This window comes from Harpegnathos saltator, unplaced genomic scaffold (genome assembly GCF_003227715.2).
Source record: "Harpegnathos saltator strain DR-91 unplaced genomic scaffold, Hsal_v8.6 scaffold765, whole genome shotgun sequence".
Lineage (NCBI taxonomy): Eukaryota > Metazoa > Arthropoda > Insecta > Hymenoptera > Formicidae > Harpegnathos > Harpegnathos saltator.
Genome location: NW_020230610.1, coordinates 422,470 through 439,038, shown reverse-complemented (window position 1 = coordinate 439,038; position 16,569 = coordinate 422,470). Strand labels below are relative to the sequence as shown.

Here is a 16,569-nt window from a genome sequence, read left to right as displayed (position 1 = left end):
TCAAAAGTGTCAAAATTTTCAACCTCCCCTATCCTATCCTTTTAATTTTGCAAAATTAAAAAATTTCATGAGGACAAAAATTAAAGAGCGTTTGATGCCGAACTCATCCATATATAATAATATAATATGGTCATGATTAATTTTTAGAAAAACGAGATGATACCATCGTGCTATAGGCGCTACGTTGTAAATAGGTGATGTGGTATTTTTTTTATCTATACTCAATAACTGTCTCTTATGGATCTCTTATTTGTTCATATCATAAAATGCAAGAGAATTAATTAATGACACAATATGCAACTTATTACACGAAATAAAGATGTTAGATGAACGTGCATATATGGTATGTCTGATTCAAGCGGATACGCTTAATTATTCGTTAGAAAATTGCAGATACAAAAAAATTGTTTAAACGGAAGTTGTTTGGTTCGAAGGGAGACATAAGACCGATAGCATTTTGTTTACAGATGGCGCTATTTTCGAGGTATTCACTGATCATCAATTTTCTTAAATAGAAATCTCAACTTTTTATCACATTATTTTCTTTTACCAATGAATTTGAACACCTTTTGTCAGAAACATTTTTTTGTTTGCCTAATATTTTTTGAAATATTTAAAGATAACTTTTTCAATATTTATCTTACGATATCTCATTAACTGTTTGTCGGAAGAAAAAATAGTACTAGACTTTTTTACTCTATTTGGTCTCAAGAATATATTGGTGCAATGGTCTATCTTTTGTTAACTTATTGACTTTTGGAAATTTAACTGACCTGACTTTTATTAATTTGATGATTTTGAAATTTTCAAAGATGGAAATTTCCAAAGGCGGAAAGTTCAAATTAATTGGTAGAAGAAAGTGATGTAATAAAAAGTTGGAACTTTTATTTAAGAAAATTGATCACTAGTGAATATCTCGAAAGTAGCATCATCTGTAAACAAAATGCTATCGTTGTCCCCTTTCGCATCCCCTTTTAAGCTAAACAACTTTTGTTTAAACAATTTTTTTGTATCTTTAATTTTCTAACAAATAATTAAGCATATCCGCTCGAGTCAGACATATTGTATACGTTCATCTATCTAACATCTTTATTTAGTGTAATAAGTTGCATATTTTGTTGTAACGATACGATCGTTACGCATCGGGCCGAGCCGAATGCAGTCCGCAGGAAAGCACCCTGCACAGGATGCAAGCGAACGAGAGGAGCAATAAGACCGAGCGAGCGACGGGAGCGAGAAAGCGAGCGAGCGAACAAAGGAGCGAGCGAGCACGTGGCGCGCGCGTGGAGGCAAGGACCGCCTCGGCGCGCGCGGCATGCGATCATCAAGTGCCCCCCCGTGTCGCGCGATACAGGAGGGAAACGAACTAAAGTCGCACGGGCGGCCAATATAAGGCGCCGTGCGACTGACAAGAGCACCTGTCTTCCGATGCCTCAAGACGAGGCACCGATCCGCCTGAGAGTTCTCCGGCATCTTCTCCACGTACTCGCCATCCTGAGAGCGAGTGTCCTCGCCGACTTCTCCAAGGCGAGCGTACTCGCCGCCTTCCAAAAGCGAGCGTACTCGCCATCCTGAGAGCGAGTGTCCTCGCCGACTTCTCCAAGGCGAGCGTACTCGCCGCCTTCCAAAAGCAAGCGTACTCGCCATCTTGAGAGCGAGTGTCCTCGCCGACTTCTCCAAGGCGAGCGTACTCGCCGCCTTCCGAAAGCGAGCGTACTCGCCATCCTGAGAGCGAGTGTCCTCGCCGATTTCTCCCAGGCGAGCGTACTCGCCGCCTCCCTAAAAGCGAGCGTACTCGCCACCCTGAGAGCGAGTGTCCTCGCCGATTTCTCCCAGGCGAGCGTACTCGCCGCCTCTCTAACAGCGAGCGTACTCGCCATCCTGAGAGCGAGTGTCCTCGTCGACTTCTCCCGGGCGAGCGTACTCGCCACCGTCTTCCAAATAGCGAGCGTACTCACCAACCCGAGAGCGAGTGTCCTCGCCATCTCAAGACGAAGGTGCTCGTCCGCCGTAGACAACGAAAAGATCCACGCAGATCGCCTCGACCGCGTCCCCGCGTGCGAATACGTGGTCCGAAGCGCCACGGGCAGCCCGCCGGCCCGAACCTTTCCGCGGACGGAACACGGCAAGCGACCACCCACTGGCTGCACGCACCACTTACTATACCTCGGCACTGTTCAGTTCTAAATAAAGCTATTTTATTAATATTCGAACAACTAATTGAGCGCGATCCCTTCCCGCCGCTGGGTCCGGCGAGCCGCGCCTCGCCGAGACCCCTCGATAACAGTCCTTAGCGGGAAGGACCCGCACGGACGCACACCAGGCGTCACAGTGTCATTAACCAGTTCACTAGTGGGTCGAAATAACGTTTTGTACCAAAACTAGTCAGAGTGAATAGTGTCATATTTTATATGTAAGCTTATCTATAAAAGGTGTTTTGAGTCGCTGATTATAATCAACTCAATCGACTCAAAACTTATAATTATAAGTCCGAAGTCAAAATTTTAAAATCCAAAATGGCGGTTCCAATATGGCGATTTTAAATGGCTATTTTTGATATGATATTATGGATATACATCAGACTCGGTATATGTATGTTTTATCGATCATAAATAACAGAGTCGAAATTAAGAAAATTAAAATGGCGGATCCAACATGGCGTCTTTAAGTGATTAACTTTGTTATTTTATTATGAAAATGTATTATATTCAATATAATTTTTTGGTCGCAGATAATGGATTAGTTCAAGATATTCAAACTTTATTTTATTTTCACTATGCAGTTAAGACTGGTATATCTGTTTCGTACGGCTACAAAAAATAAAAAAGTAAGAAAGCAAAAAATAAAAAACAAAAGAATTAAAATTAAGAAAATAAAAAAAATAGAAGAATAGAATATAAATCCTACTGTAGCCTCCATGTGGCACACTCTGGGGTCGTGATATTTCACCAGCTAATACGGAGGTAAAAGTATATATAATAAAATAGCGTTAGTTACTAGAAGCAAAAATATTGGTCTGCCATGTTGGATCCGCCAGTTTTAATGTTTTTATTTCGATTCTGTATTTGTTATCTGTGATCAATAAAATATACATATACCGAGTTTGATACATATCCATAATATTATATCAAAGTTAGCCATTTGAAGTTGCCATATTGGATCCGCCGTTTTGAATTTCTCAAACTTGACTCTAGATTTTTAATTAGCGACTTAAAAACCTTGGGAGTACCGAGTTGTGTGCAAATCCGTTGAAAATTAGCAGAATTATTCAAGATGGACATATATGGGCCATTACCAGAAGTGTCACTAGAGACCAGCAGCTTGTACCACTAGTACAAGTAACATGTCTCTCTCTGTAATTGCCGTGTGCTCGGAATAGCACTCGAGATGTCGCTTCCAAACGACATCTCTTAACGTTATCTAGGGAGAGGAGAATGTCGTGAACGTGGAGTGTCAGGTAGCTCAGTGGTCTAGAGCAGTCGCCCGCCAAGCGAAAGACTCGGGTTCAATTCCCCGGCCTAGCGATTGCCGCGCTCTCGATATTTTTCTCTCTCCGGAACAAAAATAAGATGCAGGTCCTGAACGCACGGTGTCCCGCCGCCACTTAGTACGCCCTCCTTCTTTCATGGTCTCTATATTTTTTTGGACATATATGGGCCATTATCAGTGAACTGGTTAAGATTAATTCTCTTACATTTTATGGTATGAGCAAATATGCATAAGAGACAGTTATTGCGTAATACAGCGCAACTAAAAAGAAATAACACAACACCTATCTACAGCGCAGCATCTATAGCACGATGGTATCATCTCGTTTTTCTAAAAATTAATCATGACCATATTGTATTATTAGATATGGATGGATTTGACATCAAATGCTCTTCAATTTTTGTTCTCATGCAATTTTTTAACTTTGCAAAATTAAAAGGATAGGAGGAGGGAAGTTGAAAATTTTGACACTTTTGTAAAATCTAAATATACCGTTGCAAACAGTATAAAATATTGTAAAACTTTTGTAGGGAACACTTTTTCATATACTTTATATACCTTCATTTACCTCTACTTACACTTTTCATATACTTCGTACTTTAGAAGATATTCACAAAAAGATGAAAATGTTTCTTCCGCGGGGTTGTTTCACTCCCTAAACTTTGAGATATGCACGTAAAAAAAAATCTGTCTAATACTTTTTGTTGCTCTACAACATATCCAAAACCCATCAAAATCGGTGAGGGACAGTTCATTCGGGGAGGGAATGCAGGCGTAGTTCCCCTGACTCCCCCCACCACGGTCCGAGCGGTAGGCACCCCGCAGGGGTTTTAGTCGGTAGAAGTCCGACATAACCTCCGTCCTCCCCAAAAGGGCGGGGGTATCCATGAGGATTTCCCCAGTGTGATTAAAAAAAAAAAGGGACAGTTCATACCGTTTCCTTGTAAGTCGTCTGGGCGTTATGAAAGACAGATCTTGTAAAACTTATAACAATGTTCCACTATAAGTGTGTTATAAAATGGTAATATTTTACCTGTTTTAAAAGTAGGATCTAATAACATAATTGTCAAAGATACATGTAGTTTTTATAGCATTTTATAAATTCTCGCCGCGGTATGCGTGTACGCTAAAAAGGAACCTGTCTTTCATAACGCCTAGAACGACACAGAAGAAAAAGCTATCGATTAGAACGTGAAAGAGAGAATATGTTTATTCTCGACGTTGATCATTAAAAATTCGATCTTTATCCAATTTTGAGAACCATAGATGATACGAGATTTATACCGTAGAACTATGTTACCTAGGTCTAGAAAAACTCAGAACCAAAAGCTGCCGATTAGAACACGAAAGGAAAAGTATGTTTACTCTTGACGATGACCGTTAAAAACTCGATTTTTTCAAATTTGTGAGGACCGTAAATAATACGAGATTTATACTATAACTATGTTATCTAGGTCTAGAACAACCCAGAACAAAAAGCTGTCGATTGGAACATGAAAGAAAAGGTATGTTTATTCTTGACGGTGATCGTCAAAAAGTCGATTTTCTCGAATTTTGTGAGATCCGTAGATGATACGAGATTCATACCATAGAACTATGTTATCTAGGTCTAGAACAAGCCAGAACAAAAAGCTGTCGATTGGAACATGAAAGGAAGGGTATGATTATATTCATGTTCGAGGAAGATGAAAGGAAGGGTATGTTCATACACTTGGTCGGGGAGTATTCGTATGTGGAACATTTTATCCATTTGCTGGGCTTCCAGTTTGACTTACGGAATTGTTCTTCTGAAATAATGTTTTGAACAGCTAAAACAATCTGTAACGATAAACAAATGTTTAATTTTTGAGAAAGGTGTGCCCAGCTAAAAAAATAGTTTTTCTCGTTTTATTGGGAAACTGTTTGAAATAAAATAATATCGCTTTGGAACAATGTAGTATAAAGTTAGAACGATCTGGAATAACTTTCAAAAATATAATTTTTAAAATAGATGGGGCTTCATGTACACTTGTTACTTGAGAGCTCTTGCTTGCCAATTGAGAGTTAGCTAAGAATATAATAATGTTCATCCCTTGCAAAAAGCTCGTAACTTTGTTTTATAGTGTTATAACTTATTTTATGATTTTAGGTTTCGATTTGTAAAAATAGTGATAATGGATACTTTATTCATTCAAAACATTGCCGACGAGGCAGAAGATATACCGCAGGTTGATGATCCAGTCTGGATTCTTGGCAGAGTATATAATGCTATTAAAGGTATAATAAATTATTAATTACTTACGGCGAAGTGAATCATAAAATGTTGGATTTTAGAGCTCGATATAATACGTAGAGATATTCGTTCCATACTGTGGTTTACGTACCGAAAAGGTTTTGTTCCCATCGGTGGCTGTAACTCTACGTTTACATCTGACAAAGGTTGGGGTTGTATGTTGAGATGTGGTCAAATGGTTCTTGCCCGAGCCCTAATTACGTTACACTTAGGTATGATGCAAAAATTTAAATAATTTGAAATGTATTTTTTAGATTATAGAAGATTTATTAAAATAAAATTTATAATATTTGCTGATTGTGCTAATAATTGATACACATAATTAGAGACCCTCTAATAAGAGTCTCGACACATTATTGACTTTTTCTCTAATTTTGTTACTAAAGTGATAAAAAATGGTGTCTGCTTATGTAGATAATCTTCACAAGAAATTTCTATTAGTACAATGTATAGTATTACATAAAATGCAACAATATGAATTGTTGCATACGAAAATGTAAAAGTTAAAGTAACAAATTTTAAATGATAGCTATACTAACAAATTCTGAGAAACGAATATTGTTAAATGACATTCTGTTATTTTCAATTACTTTAGAAACTAGAACTACTTTAGAAACTAATAAAACAGCAAAAACGAGATGTCAGGACTTTTATTAGAGGGTTTCTAATATATTTTCTAATATTAGGTGTGTGAATTAATTCGGTCCATTTTTTTCTTCCAAAAAAGACTTTAGTATGAAAAAACATGAAAAAGTACATTAATTAATAAGTATTTGCTATCGCTTGCTATTATTTTTTCCCATCTGTCTGGCAGTTGTTGCATTCCGTGACGGAAAAACGACTCGTCCTTCGAAGCGATCCATTCATTGAGCCATTTCTCTATTTCTTCATAATTGTTGAAGTGCTGGTCCGAATGCCCGTGTGCCATCGATCTGAACAAATGATAATCGGATGGAGCAATGTCTGGTGAATACGGCGGGTGAAGTAAAACGTCCCAGCCAAGTGTTTCCAAGGTGGCCTTCACAATCTTTCCAACATGTGGCCGAGCATTATCGTGCTGGAAGATCACTTTGTCGTGTCTCTTTACATATTCCGGCTGTTTATTCTTCAATGCGTTGTTTAAACGGATCAATTGTTGTTGGTAAAGTTCGGCAGTGATCGTTTGACTCTGTTTTAATACTTCATGATACACTACACCCTTCTGGTCCCATCATATACAGAACATTACTTTTCAGCTGTGAATATTCCGCTTTGGTATCGATGTGAATGGTTTTCTTGGATCGCTAATGGATTTCCTTCATTTGGGATTATCGAAATATATCCACTTTTCGTCTCCAGTCACAATACGATGCAAAAAACCTTTTCTTTTTTGCCTAGCAAGCAAGATTTCAGACATGGCTTTTTACCTCTCGATGTCTCTTTCTTTCAGTTCTTTCGTATGGCACCCATCTTGCTTCTTTGTAAATCTTTCCCATGGCTGCCAAACGCACAGAAATTGTTGATCGATCAACATTCAACAATTGCATGAGCTTATGTTGCGATTGACACGGATCTTCATCGATTACCGCCTGCAATTCCTCGTCCTCGAACTTCTTCGGCTGACCTGGACGAGGTTTGTCATCGACACTGAAATCATCACTTTTGAAACGTCGAAACCATTCTCTGCATGATTTATCGGTGGGAGCACTTTCACCATAAACTTCTACGAGCATTCGATGAGCTTCAGCGGCTGTTTTCTTCAAATGAAAACAAAAAATGAGAACTTCCCAGAAATGATGCTTTTTTGGCTCGAATTTCGACATTTTCGAATCAGATAAACACGATGTTATTGTTACAAACCCAAACGTTTATCAACTGAATATTATTGTCAGATATTAAAACTAAAAAATAAAGCCTTTTGCAGACATCAGAGGTTAGAAAATTACATAGTATAGCAATTGAAACCGCCAGATAGGCCGAATTAATTCACGTGCCTAATATATTTATTAACTCTTGCAGTTTTGGAAAGTGCAGTATTCTTGGCAAAACGTTGTCTGCGCATTTTCATATAAAATATTGTAAAATGTCAAATAATTTTTACATGAAAAACGAAATACGTCTTGTTAATTCAAGTTTTCTTATAAAACTCTTGTTCTGAAACATTATTAATGTGCTAAAATAATTTCTACTGAAGCCTAATTTTCTATTTAGACTAACTATTTGTTTAGACGGCGATAAATAGGAGTCTGCCAATTCCGTTAAAACATTCTTCGATGCTTTTTTATTGGATTATTCACACAATATCCGTTACTGTTACATTTTGATTATTTCATTAGAAAAATATTGAAGAGTATTTTGATTGAGAATTGTCAGATTTCTATTCACAATTGATGAGATGCACAGTCAAGCGGGGTCTGCAGTCGTAAAGCCCTAAATTGTAAGATTGTTTTAAGAAAATTGATCAATCGCAAATGATTATTCTTCGAACGGAAAGATCATAATCGGCTGCGACTGCGACTGCGTGTGTGTGATGCGTGCGTGCGTGCGTGGATGCGCATGTGTTTGTGCGTGTGTGTGTGTGTGCGTGCGTGTACATGCGCACGCATGCACGTACGAAACATGTTTATTTTTTCAAACATTTATATATTAACTTAATCCGCTTATTCGAAAACGCATTTTTTAAACTCCAATATCACTCACTTTAAGCCATCGTATTTTTTATAATTTTGATTTTCGGAGTTTTTGTCAAAGAAAACTTTTGATCAGCATCACCTAAACTACAGCATTTTATAATTTCAGCTAATTTGACCGAAGGAATTTTTTTATATGTAAAATCTTCGGAGTTCTTTAATAAAGAAATTCCGGTTGAAAATATCAAAATTCAATTCAATTTATCAAGATTTTTGGTTAACTTTAACGAAATTTTGTTATTTTTGACCCTTGTTACATCCTGAAGAAGGAACGTAACTGGATGTTTGCATTTGCAAGTTCTGACGTACTCGCAAGTCTGCGGTGCCGATCAAGGATCGGAATGACCTTTTTATACGGCGCGGACGTACGTCGAGGGTCCTTTATGTAGGTGAAGGAACTGAATCCCTTTACCTGGGATAGGACCGTGAGTGACAGTTGAGGAAGGTGGGCTAGAGAAGTGATTTTAAAATCAATTATATAAAAAATCATTTGAACAAATAACAAAGTTTATTAAAATTAAGATAACAGGCAGTACGGTACAACAGCGTGATTTTAAAAGTGACAAATTACAGTTACGCGAAACATGTGTATGCGTGTGTGCGCGTGTGTGTGCGCGTGTGTGTGCGCGTGCGCGTGTGTGCGCGTGTGTACGCGTGTGCGTGTGTGTGCGTGCGCGCGCGCGTGTGTGTGTGTGTGTGTGTGTGTGTGTGTGTGTGTGTGTGTATGTGTGTGTGCGTGTGCGCGCGCGCGCGCGCGCGTGTGTGTGTGTGTGTGTGTGTGTATGTGTGTGTGCGTGTGCGCGCGCGCGCGCGCGCGCGTGTGTGTGTGTGTGTGTGTGTGTTCTGAATGAAGAGGAACGGAGAGGGAAGGAAAACGAATATAGAAAATTAGTCAGGTTAGGGACAGCGGTCTGGCGAGTTAAGGGGGGTGGACAGTTCAGAAAAAGAGACAGGAGACTAAGATCTTGTGGGAGAAGAGAAAGGAGTACCAGGGGATGAACGTTGAGGGAGAATGTAGGGAGGTATAAAGAGGAGTGACGGATCTGGGTTATAGTTGATTTCTAATGAAATATTGATAATTGCTCGGAGGTATTGAGCGTTAGATTCTATTGCTACGGGATCTCTTGTTTCAAAGATCGACTCGAACGAGTGAAGAACTCTTTAAATGGTGACAGTGGTATGATAATAATGACCCACAGAAAACGGATTTAATAATAACGGGTGGAATTAATAAAATGAGGGTATAAAGGTAGAGAATAAATAAAACTTACTGCTGGTTCAAGATGACTTGTACAAGAAAAGAGAACAGGGGCTGCTACTTTACGTGGGTGTGCCTCTCAGGATCTCTCAGGATCGGTCCAATACCTACACTAGCACGTTACACACAACAATATACTCATTGATAATTATTCGGAATGATGGAAATTGTCAAAATCTGAGTGACTGGATGCTAACTTGTCAAAAGCTGAATGTCTGAATGCCAACCGTCAAGAAAGAGGAATATCTGAATGAATGTGGAGGCGAATTGTCGCGGTTTTTATACTGGTGATCGGAGGCAGGACCCACTAGGGTGGGTAAAGAGATGGCCATTGGAGAAGGGGTGAAACCCTAAGAAGAGTCCAATGATGTCAGAGATTTGTTTAGTAATTTTTATTATTGGTCCTGGTTGACCTTAGTGGGAAAAAGTCTTAGCCATTAGAAATTAAGGATGAGGTTAAAAGATCTCGTGGGAGGAGACGGTTAGTTTTTGAAGATATGAATATAGAAAGGCTAAGAGGTGGAGCGTGGATGTCTCATAGTTTTGGGCGGATTGGTTTGATTGGCCGAATGGATTAGGCATGACAAGTGCGAGGGTGGTGGATTCTTGTAGGGTGGAGAGATGTGCAAGTGACCAGCTGAAAGAGTCAGGATGCCGTAAATCAAAGGTTGAGATAATATTTTATGACTACTAGTGAAGTAAGCTTTGTTGTTTGACTGGTAGGTTTCGGACGTATGGTTTCGGATTGGGAAGATGTAGGTTTCAAGTTTTTAGAGCAGGAATGCTTCGAGTTGCTTTGTTTTGCTGAAGATTTGTTAGCGCAGAGTTTCAAATTTTATAGCTAAACCGACGGATATATTAAACTCTAAACAAAGACGTGTAGATTTTCACAACAGGGTACTGTTTTCTGTTATGGCATTTTTGTATCGCCTTCGATTTAACGTGACGGATGTTCGCGAGATGTGTCTGTTTTCTGTGACTTTTGTTATATTAGGAGAATAGAAGTTTGAGAGAAAAAAAAAAGAAAAAAAAATTTTAATTCCCCGGAGTTCATTGAACGTAACACCCTTATCGGACATCAAATTTTCTGACCTGTGTTGCCGCTAGATCGTTACTAGGCCAAATATTCTTGCGAATATGCAATATTTAATGTTTTTCAAGTCCTCAACAAAATATTTGAAAGCATATTCTTTGATAAGGTATAAGGACGCCACGGGGGAGGAAGCTTTTACCGCAACAGTAGATGAAAAATGTCCGTAACAATTAAAGGCATGTCACATGGGAGGTGACATACGTCTGTGTTCTAAGTGTCTATGTGATAAATGTTCGGGGTCATAGCGTGCACATCGGTTTTCTGGAAAAATCTAAATATTCTTCTAGCTTCGGCCTCACGAAGCTTGCGCGTGATCCATGCGTGCTCTGCTAGCGGAGATCTCATCGCCGAACGTTGGGCCACGGGATCCCCGGCGAGGAACGATCAAAACAATGTTTATTCCCGCGTATTCGCCGTGTATGTCGGGCAGACCTCGAGCATGCGATCACGGCGTGTTACGGCCAACGGATTGCAGCCAATCCTTATCTGCCAGCTCGAGCTGAAAAAGAATATAATTGAGACCGAAATATCATCACCCTCTCTGCGCATTTGGGTTTTCTACCGAGCGGTCTTTTATTTTGCAATAAGCGAGCGCGATCTTCACTCGTTCTCTGTTCGCACGATCGGTGCTTACTTCGTCGTGGCTACATCGTTGCACTCGGTTACGATTTCGTAAAGTCGCTCTCTGTTCTTCGCGCCTGGGACGCACGTCACGTTCCGACGCTCGATCGTACCCACCGATATCACGAGCACTCGACGCGTTTAACGTGCGTTACTTTGCGTGGCTAGCATTGCCCGATTTGCAATCATATCCATCTTTCGTGCGCACGTCGCGTCCGCGAGCGCCGCTTGATCGCTCGATTGTTCGCCGCCGTGTACGGCTATTTCTTTGTACAATAGAATAAACTTATTTTGTGTGTCGTCATACTCGCTCGGCTTCTCCTATTCCTATAGTGATTCAGATCGCGTACTGGCGCCCTTCGCGCACAGCGCTGGGCGATACCGCGCGATCGCTGTCGGCTGAACCCGACGGGAACAATAAGGGTTAATTAAAATTTTTTAATCGTTCTTATTTCACAAAAAAATTGATTCATTCAACCAATATTTTTCTTAATATTCAAATATTTTTCTCCGTGTAAATTTAAACAAAACGTTAGGACACAATAAGTCTCTATTAGAAACCTATTATATTCCAACAAATAAATATTTTCTTAATAGCGAAGTGCGAATAGCACAGTGAAAAATGTCACTTTTTTCCGATTAATGAAACGATAGATTGTAAGTAGCGGTATTGGCGTGAGTGCAGTGAGACATGGGAGGGACGATATAAGCATCGGTGTATTGTCCTCCTCCTTGTCGCGCGTTGGTAGCAGTTGCTAAATTAACTAGGCAGCGCTTACCCCGAGCGGCTTCATGTTCCTCCCATGTCGTCTCGGCGCGCACTCATTTATTAGATTTCTATAATTAATAACTCAATAATTATTGTGAATATCGCAAAACGGTATGGGATTTTTTTCTTTGCCTTAATTTTATTAGATTCAGTTGCTAACTCTTTCCGATAAAATTTACATAGCTCAGAGCAAAATTTGAAATTGAAATATTCTCCCGCTCTTTTGCGGCTTTAAAGTATTAACATTTAACTTTTCGAAATGACATATGGTTTGATATACAGGGTGCTAAATTTCAAACGTAACAGATAAAAAATCTCGAAAACTATGAAAGATATTATACAAAATATACAAAAAGCTGAAACACGTGTTCCATGATTTCGAAGGGGAAAGGGAATAGCATTATCAGTTTTTTAATTGGGGGCATTTTCAAGGTCAATTGAAGGTCAACATAATTTTTTTAAATAGAAAGCCTAATTTTTTATTATATCTTCTTTTTCTACCAATTAATTTTAACAACTTTTGTCTGAAACATTTTCCATTTGCCTAATATTTGTTGAAATATTTAAGGAAAACTTGGTAACTTTTTCAACATTTAACTTACGATATATCGCTAACTATTTGTCGGAACAAAAAATAGTATTAGATTTTCTTACTTTATTTATTATCAAGAATATATTACTATAACAGTGCCCTAACTTTTATTATTTTAATAATTTTAAAATTTCCAAAGTTCAATAAGTTAACAAAAGTTAGGGCACTATTATAGTTATATATTCTTGATAGTAAATAAAGTAAAAAAGTCTAATACTATTTTTTCTTCCGACGAATAGTTAGCGAGATATTGTAAATTAAATGTTGAAAAAGTTACCAAGTTTTCCTTAAATATTTCAACAAATATTAGGCAAATGGAAAATGTTTCAGACAAAAGTTGTTAAAATTAATTGGTAGAAAAAGAAGATATAATAAAAAATTAGGCTTTCTATTTAAAAAAATTATGTTGACCTTCAATTGACCTTGAAAATGCCCTCTAAATAAAAAACTGATAATGCCATTCTCTCTCCCCTTCGAAATCATGGAACACGTGTTTTAGCTTTTTCTAATATCTTTCATAGTTTTCGAGATTTTTTACCTATTACATTTGAAATTTAGCACCCTGTATGTACCATAAATAATCAGTAGTGTTGATTGGCTATTGACAAAGAGTATATTTGATACATGATGCATTTCATATTTCAACAAAATTTAAACAAAAATTATTCTGAAGCAGCCAAAATAATTTGTGCTGCTTATGGTGAAAATATCGTACTGTGACCGATCGTACGTACCGCAATTAGTTTGAACATTTTCGAAGTGGTGATTTTGTTTTTCATGATTAACCACGTCTGCCAAAAAAATGTGAAAGGCTGCAAATATATTGAATGAAAATATGGCACAAACACAACAAGAACTTGCGAAAAAGCTAGGAGTAAACTAGAAAGCTATTTATGACGGGCTGCGTCCAGAAAACACAATAGTTGCACAACAGTTGAGTAATTCGTCAACGTTATTGGTCTGAATGTAAAGATTTAACAATAAAGACCAGTAGTCACTAATTGCTCGGTGAGCGCTCTGTTCTCTAAATGCAGCCATGGTTTACATTGTATGGAAAAAATACGGAAAGAAAGAAAGTGGGTTCCATACGAACTAACCATTAATAACAAAAATCATCGATTAACCACATCCGTTACCTTGTTCGTTGAATAACGGAAGAAAAGATCTTTTGCACAAAATCGTAACTGGAGACGAAGAATGGATTATACAAGGTGTCTCATTTTAAATCTCCCAGGCGAATATCTCGAAAAATATGGAATATACGGAAAAATATTTAAGACAAATGTTGCATGGTTTTAAGGGAGACATAAAACAACTATATCAGTTTGTTTACAGATAATGCCACTTTTAAAATATACACTGATCATTACTTTTCTTAAATGGGAACTCGAATTTATTATCCTTTCCTACCAATTAATTTGAACAATTTTTGTTTGAAACATTTCTTTATTTGTCTAATATTTTTTGAGATATTTCAGGAAAACTTAATAACTTTTTCAATATTTAACTTACGATATCTCGCTGTTTATTGAAAGAAAAAATGATATTATACTTTTTTATTCTATTTGATCTCAAGAATATATTGTTACAGTAGTGCCTTAACTTTTGTTAATTTATCGACTTTTGGAAATTTCTAAATCATCAAATTAATAAAATTCAAGGCGCTATTGTAACAATATATTCCTGAGACCAAGTAGAGTAAAAAAGTCTAGTACTATTTTTTCTTTCGACAAATAGCGAGATATCGTAAGTTAAATATTGAAAAAGTTACCAAGTTTTCCCTAAATATTTCAAAAAATATTAAATAAATAAAAAAATGTTTCAGATAAAAGTTGTTCAAATTAATTGGTAGAAAAAGATGGTGTAATAAGAAATTGGGGTTTCCATTTAAGAAAAGTAATGAACAGTGAATATCTTGAAAATGGCGCCATCTGTAAATAAATTGATATAATTGTTTTATGTACTCCTTGAAACCATACAACTTTTGTCTGAAATATTGGGTCTGGGAAAAAGTTCGTGGCGTTTTTTTAGTAAAATTCAACTGGTTTTCTTATAATGTGAAAATGAATTTATTTAAACCAAATATGCTCCATTATTATTGATAATGTTTCGCCATTTTTTGGGTAGAGCTATAATGCCATCGGTGAAGAACTTCTGTGGTTTCTGGTTGAAAAACTGAATCAAGTGGTTTTCACAGGTTTCTTTTGAAACCAGCTTAATTCTATTGAGAGAGTTTTGCAGAGATCGGAACAAGTGATAGTCAGAGGGTGTTATGTCTAGACTATACGGTGGATGCATCAAAACTTTCCCAACCAAGCTCTCGCAATTTTTGATGGATCATCAAAGAAGTGTGTAGTCGGGCGTTGTCATGATATAAGACATGATATAAGACAACACCTTTCCTATTATTCAATTCGGGCCGTTTTCTTTCAAATTCTTTCTTGCCTGGCGTAATCTCTCTAGTTGTCCACAGTAGAGTTGAGAATTAATCGTCTGACCAACTGGAAGTAGCTCATGGTGGACGATTCCCTTCCAGTCCCACCACAAATACAGCATCACCTTTTTCGGTGTCAATCCTGGCTTCGCGAACGTTTGTGACCGACTCACCATCCCTTATCCACGATCTTTTACGCTTCCGATTGTCGCACGTGATCCATTTTTCATCACCGGTTATGACACGTTTAAGAAATGGCTCGATTTCATTGCGTTTCAGTAGCGCATCGCAGATGTTAATTCGGTCTATCATGTTTTTCGCGCTCAACTTATGAGGAACCATACATCGAGCTTCTTTTTGTAGCCAGCTTTGTGTAAATGGTTCAAAACAGTTTTGTGGTCAATGCCTAGCTCTATATCAATATCGACACTACTGATATACTTATCTTGCTGGACTTTTTCAAGAATTTCATCAGCTTTTTCAATGATTGGACGGCCAGAGCGTGACTCATCTTTCACATCAAAATTACCAGAACGAAAGCGAGCGAACCATTTCCGCGCAGCAGATTTTGATAAAGTACCTCCACCGTACACAGCACAAATTTTTTCACAAGCCTGCGCAGCGTTCTTCCCTCTGTCGTAATAATATTGCAAAATATAGCGCAATTTTTCATTACTTTTCTCCATTTTCAAACGCAAACAACTTTCCAACCACTGCATCAATTTCGATGTTTATACACTCAAAGTAACGCTCGAAGTGTCACCTTTCCAACGAGCGTTTAGTGGTGTCGCTGCGATCTGTGTTTCCTGAGTTATTTGCAATTGACGCCATTTATCGGGAAAAACGCCACGAACTTTTTCCCAGACCCAATATTTTTCCATATCTTCCATATTTTTCGAAATATTTGCCTAGGGGATTAAAAATGGAACATCCTGTATATGAAAATGTTAAATATAAAAAAATGATAGATTCTGGCCAATTGACAACATCGACAACAAAATCTAAACATTTCAGAAAAAGAAGTTCTAATTCTTCTCTGTATATGGTGGGACCAGAAGAATATGCTTTATTATGAACTGAGTAAAACTATTAAAGCAAAGATTTACTAAGAGTAATTGACATGTTTGAACGGTGCAATTGAGAGAAAAGGCCATTTACTGGACAACGTAGCCATAAAGTTATCTTGCTACACGATAATACTAAACCACATATACCAAAGTCACAAAGAAAACCATCTTACACTTGGGCTCTCTCTTACACAGCATATTTTCCAGACTTTATTTCATCAGATTTTCGTTTATTTTGGTCTATACAATACGCACTGTTTAATACACATTTTTTAACAGTGACGATGTACGAAACAACATCGAAG

At 37.8% G+C, this 16,569-nt stretch overlaps 1 protein-coding gene across 4 annotated transcripts in view; it reads left to right on the top strand.

Moving 5' to 3' along the window:
- Atg4a (Autophagy-related 4a) overlaps nucleotides 1-16,569 on the top strand; it is a 456,226-nt gene that overhangs the window by 51,721 nt on the left and 387,936 nt on the right. For all 4 annotated transcript variants that reach the window (XM_025306187.1, XM_025306185.1, XM_025306186.1 and 1 more), the window contains 2 exons: nucleotides 5,618-5,745; nucleotides 5,803-5,973. In XM_025306187.1, the coding sequence (XP_025161972.1) occupies nucleotides 5,618-5,745; nucleotides 5,803-5,973 (299 nt within the window). The remainder of the gene's footprint in view (nucleotides 1-5,617; nucleotides 5,746-5,802; nucleotides 5,974-16,569) is intronic.